The 6,000-nt window shown below is 38.6% G+C and overlaps 1 protein-coding gene across 1 annotated transcript in view; it reads right to left on the bottom strand.

The window, feature by feature from the left end:
- ESR2 (estrogen receptor 2) overlaps positions 1 to 5,751 on the bottom strand; it is a 31,472-nt gene extending 25,721 nt beyond the window's left edge. Inside the window, exon 1 of the mRNA XM_086463173.1 lies at positions 5,318 to 5,751. Within this exon, the coding sequence (XP_086319299.1) occupies positions 5,318 to 5,751 (434 nt within the window). The remainder of the gene's footprint in view (positions 1 to 5,317) is intronic.
- Positions 5,752 to 6,000: the final 249 nt, after the last annotated feature.

The raw sequence follows: 6,000 nt of genomic DNA on the forward strand, positions 1-6,000 counted from the left end.
ATATCAGTTGGGGTAAGACAGCAGGTAGCACAGTTTACAACTTCTAAAGAACAATGGTACATTGCCAGGGCAGAAGAAAGCTGTTCACCAACAAGAGCAAGTTTAAACAGAACAGCAGAAACATGCTGAAAGTGCTGTCAAAGAAATTTTAACTAACATATTAAAAGTAGACTTTTTGCTGGTGTCATGACAGGAGGTAAGGACAAACACACCCACATGCCAACTAAAAATCATCAAGTATTTGAGGAGAACGTGTTCTGATTTCCTAGTAGAACATTTAGAAAGGAAAAAAGGTGGTTCTTTCAGTAAATGCCAAAACAGAAAAAATAAGGTATTTGTTGTGCAACTAAGTTACCACAAGCTTTGAAAAAACGTTAATTTGTTCAGATACCGCAGGGCATAGGGGTGTTTGGACGTTTGACGAGCCCGGTCTTTGATCACACATATACACAACCCCGTTAATGGATTTCTGAATCACTAAGTTATTTCCCCTTCTGCCATGCTGGGAAGACCAGTGTGGGGAAACTCTCCCTTAGAATAAAGGGACTGCATCACACATGCCTAATATGCTGCTAAAACAAGCAGGAAAAAGCATTGCTAGTCCTTCCGTTTTCCCTATATTCGGAAGGAAAAGCAATGTGGTGTTTCACATTAGTAGAAGAGGTACATTTATAAGCTCTACTTGGGAATCACGATCCAATTGTGAGAGTCAGAAGAGAATCAAAATCAGCTAGAGAGCATCTCAGTGACTGATTGACATGCTGTAGAGCGATGTTTATTGCCCTCGTTAAAGCACTGAGATGTTATGGATGAAAATAAAGGAAAAGTACACACCGTAACAACTCACTGAGGAGTGTTGTTTTTTACCTTCCAGTCATGACAAGTGTTTTAAAAAACACTTTTTCTTTCCTTGCTTGAAAGTTTAACAACAGTCACCCTGCACACACGCAAGCTGCGCGGCTTCCGCAGACTGTGGCAAACAGCTTGCACACAGAGCCACAATCTGGAACGAATTCCTCCTGCAGACTGAAGGGGCATCAAATCCTCTCATCTGCCATAGCTGCAGCAGTGCAGCAGGAGGTTCAAACCCAAAGATTTTGTTACTGATGTCTTTACACAACTAGGAAAAAGTTGAAAGCTTTAAGGCAGACGTTCCTTACCCTGAGAACCTGCAATCAGACGACGTACCCATACCAACAGCAAACTGGAGCGGGTAGCACCACCCATGGTTAGAGACCACCTCCCAGTGCTCCTGGGACTGGCGCACTCTGGCACGCTCAGCAGATGAATGAGCTGCCAGGTGCCCCAGAAGAACTGGCAGTAGCTGGCTGGATGCCCACAAAGCTCCTGCACCAAAGGATGCAGGAAAATGGGGGATGTTCCCTGGCCGCTACCGAGGAAACACGTGGACAGAGTTGTACTGCTTTACGTCTCCCAACACTCCTCTCTGTTTTATGATCATGGTTGCTATATAGAGATACTATGTGTCCATAAAAAGAATTAAGATTTTTTTGAAAGTAACAAGTCAGTGATTTCCTACTAGTCCTCAACAGTGACAAGATGATTACCCTGAAGGAGAAGGAATGAGCAGGACTATTGAGGTTATTCAGTATCTATCATGTTTCCTAGTTATCTTTAGCTTTTCCACAGCGTTTGATGCATAGGCCACACCCAGAAAACTCGAACGTAAATCGGACTTTTTATTAAAAATGAAGAAGGGTGGCAAGGATTTGACCTAGAAAGTAGCAAGATTTGCTCATGGCACTTGTTGTCTGTAAGGTTTTTTAAAAACCTAAACTAGTGTATACTATAAAAAGAAATAGAGAAAAAACAACTAAGAAATTAAAAAAAAATAATCCATTAAGTCAAAAATTAATAGTCCAGATTTATAATTTCTTATAAATCTTCTCTCCCTTCCACAGGCCACTGACTCATTCAGTGCCTGGAGAAAATTCAATCCCATATGAGGCTAAGATGTAGAATGAAGAAGGCTCTTCCGTTCTCTCCCAAACTGTGTGCAAGATGATGGGCAAAAATCAGCTGAAGAATACTTTTAATCTTCCTCATTTTCTAGACACTCCCTCCATCATAACTTCTAGAATTGTTAATACCACACAACTGTCAATATTTGTATCTCCAAAGCACAGGTTCTGCTATGCTCCAAACATTGATGAATATGCTGAAAAACATGTCACAGATACCTCAAAAATAAGAGACATATTTTTGCTTAATCTCTGTAACTATTCAGTCACTAAATGGAGATGCCAACTCATCCTCAGAGAGACTTCAAGATACATTTAAATGCTCTACAGAATGAGCACAATAAAAAAAGCATAGAAGAACAATGCAAATAATTATGGCTTCAGAGTAGAGTTTAAGCAATGTATAAATACGATATTAGTTCACAGTGAATAGGACAAAGTTACTAAGTAGTTTCTAATTAAGCAAGCATTGCTAGCCTGTGTACCCAAACCCCTTTACTTACACAGTCTATCTGCAAACCTGTCAGAAGCACAAGGAAAATAACAGAAAAGAAGAACAAATTAAGTTCCAGAAAGATCACTCTGGCATCTTCATTAAAGTTTCCTAATACTTTTTAGAAAGTAATATATCTGTTCATCTTGAAAATAAAGCTTTTGTTTCTTTAATTAAAATCCTTTTATTTAGGGGATGAAGACAGAAATCAATTTCAGACTACTTTTAAATATGATATAATTACACTGTCACATTCCTTTTCTCTTCATGTTATTTTAACATAAATTGAGCAATCCTGCACCAACAAAATTTATGAGAATATTTCTATTGTCTTCACTAGGTACAGGATCTATAATGCAAATAAATATAGTAGACTTTATCAACAAATTATTGCCATTTTGCACAAAAAATGGAACTCTAAAAATTCTCATATATTTTTACAAGGAGTACAGTTCATTTCTGTTGCACTAGTGGTGCAAAGGAACACTACACTGCATGACAGGACAAAGGTTGGACTCGATGATCTTGAAGGTCTCTTCCAACTGAAACTGTTCTATGATTCTATAATTCTATAAATAATTTTTTTCTGTATTCATATAATGAATCTATTTGTGAGAAAAGGGAATGCTGAGAATTCAGGTTCCTTATTTTAAGCTGATATACAAGGAGATCCAAGTGACACAGTGACCAACTTTAGCAAAGTGGACTACATTAGTTTAGCTAATGTTAACAGAAATTTACACCCAGGGAAAATAAACTACTCTCAAGGTGAGACTCTTGCTTTATTTTGAAAGGTAAAATAAAATGTGTAACAGCCCTAAATATGTAGCAATGCTTTGTTACTCATCTTTCAAACAAAATCCCTTTTCTCGAACTACAACACTGTTTAAAATTACTTACACTTTACAGCATTAGTCTCTCCCTTCCCCCAGAGCTATTCCTTTAAGTTTCAATCCCATGAACTCTTCCTTCAAGGTATAAGCTGTGAATCTGTAGTGTCACAGTCATTGTTCCCATGGCAATACATATAACGTTCATGACAAAAATTTAAGACCTCACCAAAGGATAAAGCAAAAGGCAACATGGGGCTTTTTTTCTTTACAGCCTTATTTCAGGACAAATATCCTCGATAAGGGAATTACAGGTCTTGCTTTTTGTGTTTTCATGTAAGATTTTTTTTTTCTGTTTTACAACTTCTGTACACAAAGGGGGGTTACAATGCTCTCAATACTGAGACAAATGAACCAGTGAGAAGGTCCAGCTACCAAGCAACACAGTAGTTACTTGCTCCTGAACTATAAATATCATCCACAAATTTAGACTCCAGATTTCATTGATTTCTCCTCTTCAAGTTAGGGCATCATCAGCCGTAAAAGCAATAGTCTGTACGAATCTATTCAAATGGCAGAAAACTTATTTTCTTAAACTCCACTGTGGCAGGTTTGGCTTCCCTTCTGCCTATGTAGAGAGCACACTGCAGAGCATCAGATGGGGCGCTCTTGGTTTTGGGTTCTTCCAGCCGCTGTCCCATCATCTACAGCAGCCTTCCCAGGGCTGTTGAAGTTTTGAAACATTGACCAAAGCAGGAAGAGTTTGGATGTTAGCCCTATTCACATTAGACCTGCTTGGGCAATCCTTCTGTATATGAGTGCTACCCAAACGGCCTCTCCCACACACCTACACTTAGAGTAGATTTGCACTCCAGAACTACCGGCTACTCTCTGCTGACTCCAAAGAGAAAGTAGCCAGGGGGCCGGGCTGAAGATCTGTGCAGCCTACAAGTCTGAAGTAGATGTAGATCTCATGCCTTAACCCTCTGCAGTCAACATAAGGCCCAGCCATTGCAGAAGGAATGTGGGTAGTCTCAAAAATAGCACAAATCCTTTATTAACAATTGGACTAAAACTGTTGCCAGGACACACTATTTCTCATACTGACAATGACTGCTGAGGTTAAATTTAAGGAGTCCTATGAATAAACATACAGCTGCTAAAACAGGAACAGCACCTGCAACACTCTGAGCTTTCATCCATCCAACAGCTGTTGTGCCCATGAATGGAGTAATTTCATCAGCTGATGATCTACACACGGCTTATCCTTTGTAGTATCAGTAAATGTGCAGAATGGGAACATGTTTTTGCAAATACAGTTTCTTTACAACTGAAAAATTAGCCCATCAATCTGCTGTTCACAACACCTTCATAAAGTCAGTGGAGAGCAGCAAGGAGAAACAATGTCAGACTTTTCAGTAGTGGCACCCTTATGAACATGATGCATGCTGCTATACGACAATACTAAAACCAAAAATCAACCAAAAATCAAAGATAACATTTCACTTGAATTCTAAGTTCATGAAAAGCCTTCACATCTGTTAGATGCAGTAACCAAAAAAAAACCCCAACAAAAACCCCAAAATCTCCAGATAAAATGGAATTCAAACAAAGTTGTATGAAAAAGAAAAATGAATGAACCTTTACTTCTTTCACTCAAAGGACTTGATTTTCTAGTGCAAAATTAATTTTCATTACACAAAGTAGTACCTAGCAGTCTTGAACTTTTGTTTATACAGCAAACAGTTCCCACACTGAAGGCATTTGTAGTGCTTTGTGTCAGTGTATATAGTTCCTCAACAAGCTAATGAAAAAGAAATCCTATTTCAGAAGTTACATTAAAAAACCCCACAAAACCCAAGACTGATTTGGTGTTTGGTGGACAATTTTTGGTTTTGTTTTGTTTTTCAGAGACACCAACACAAAGAAGTCAAATGTAAAAAGAAAAGATTTAAAAGAACTAAAGAAAGTGTAAAGAATTTTCAGCAAAGTTTTAAAGAAACAGTACTGACCTGGTCACAGGCAGCACCGGCTCCATCGGTCTTGCTTCGCACCACGGACTCTTTGGCTGCTCTGCATACAGAAGCGATGACTGACAGTGCAACGTCAGAGGGGAGAGATGGCCAGGAGCAGACCATAACGCATTGGGGCTGGTTGTTTGCCTCACAGATGCACTCTCTGAATCACCAAAATTGCTGGTAATGTTGTAATTCATCATAGCAGGACTGCAGAATGCCATTGCAGAATATTCATGTCTGTTTTCCATGTAAGATGAGGGAATATAGACTGGACTGTGTTCTGTTGTCAACGTGGACTGATTACAGCTGTAGGGAACTGGAGAGACGATACCAGCGGGTGAGTTTTTAATTTCTGTTTTATTGCATCCAATATCCTGAAGTGGCAGCAACTGAGAAAAGTCCTTGTGAGAAGGTGCACACAGAGACATTTTGAAGCAAGACTGAAGATTGTTCTTTAAATATTCATCCTAAGGTGGTAAGGTATAAAAAAAGTTGAATTAAAAAGTAAGAAAGTTCTGTATTAACTCTTTTCTATAAAAGGGAAAAGGAATCAGTAAAACAGAAAATATAAAAATATCCTATGAAAACAGCTTACGTACCAAATGCACTAGTCAGTCAATGTGCAAATTTACTACCTTTAAGAAAAAGAAAGCTTTCTAGAACTTCCTTAAAAATAA

The sequence above is a fragment of the Leptosomus discolor genome, chromosome 3 (assembly GCF_034619465.1).
Source record: "Leptosomus discolor isolate bLepDis1 chromosome 3, bLepDis1.hap2, whole genome shotgun sequence".
In the NCBI taxonomy this organism is placed as follows: Eukaryota; Metazoa; Chordata; class Aves; order Leptosomiformes; family Leptosomidae; genus Leptosomus; species Leptosomus discolor.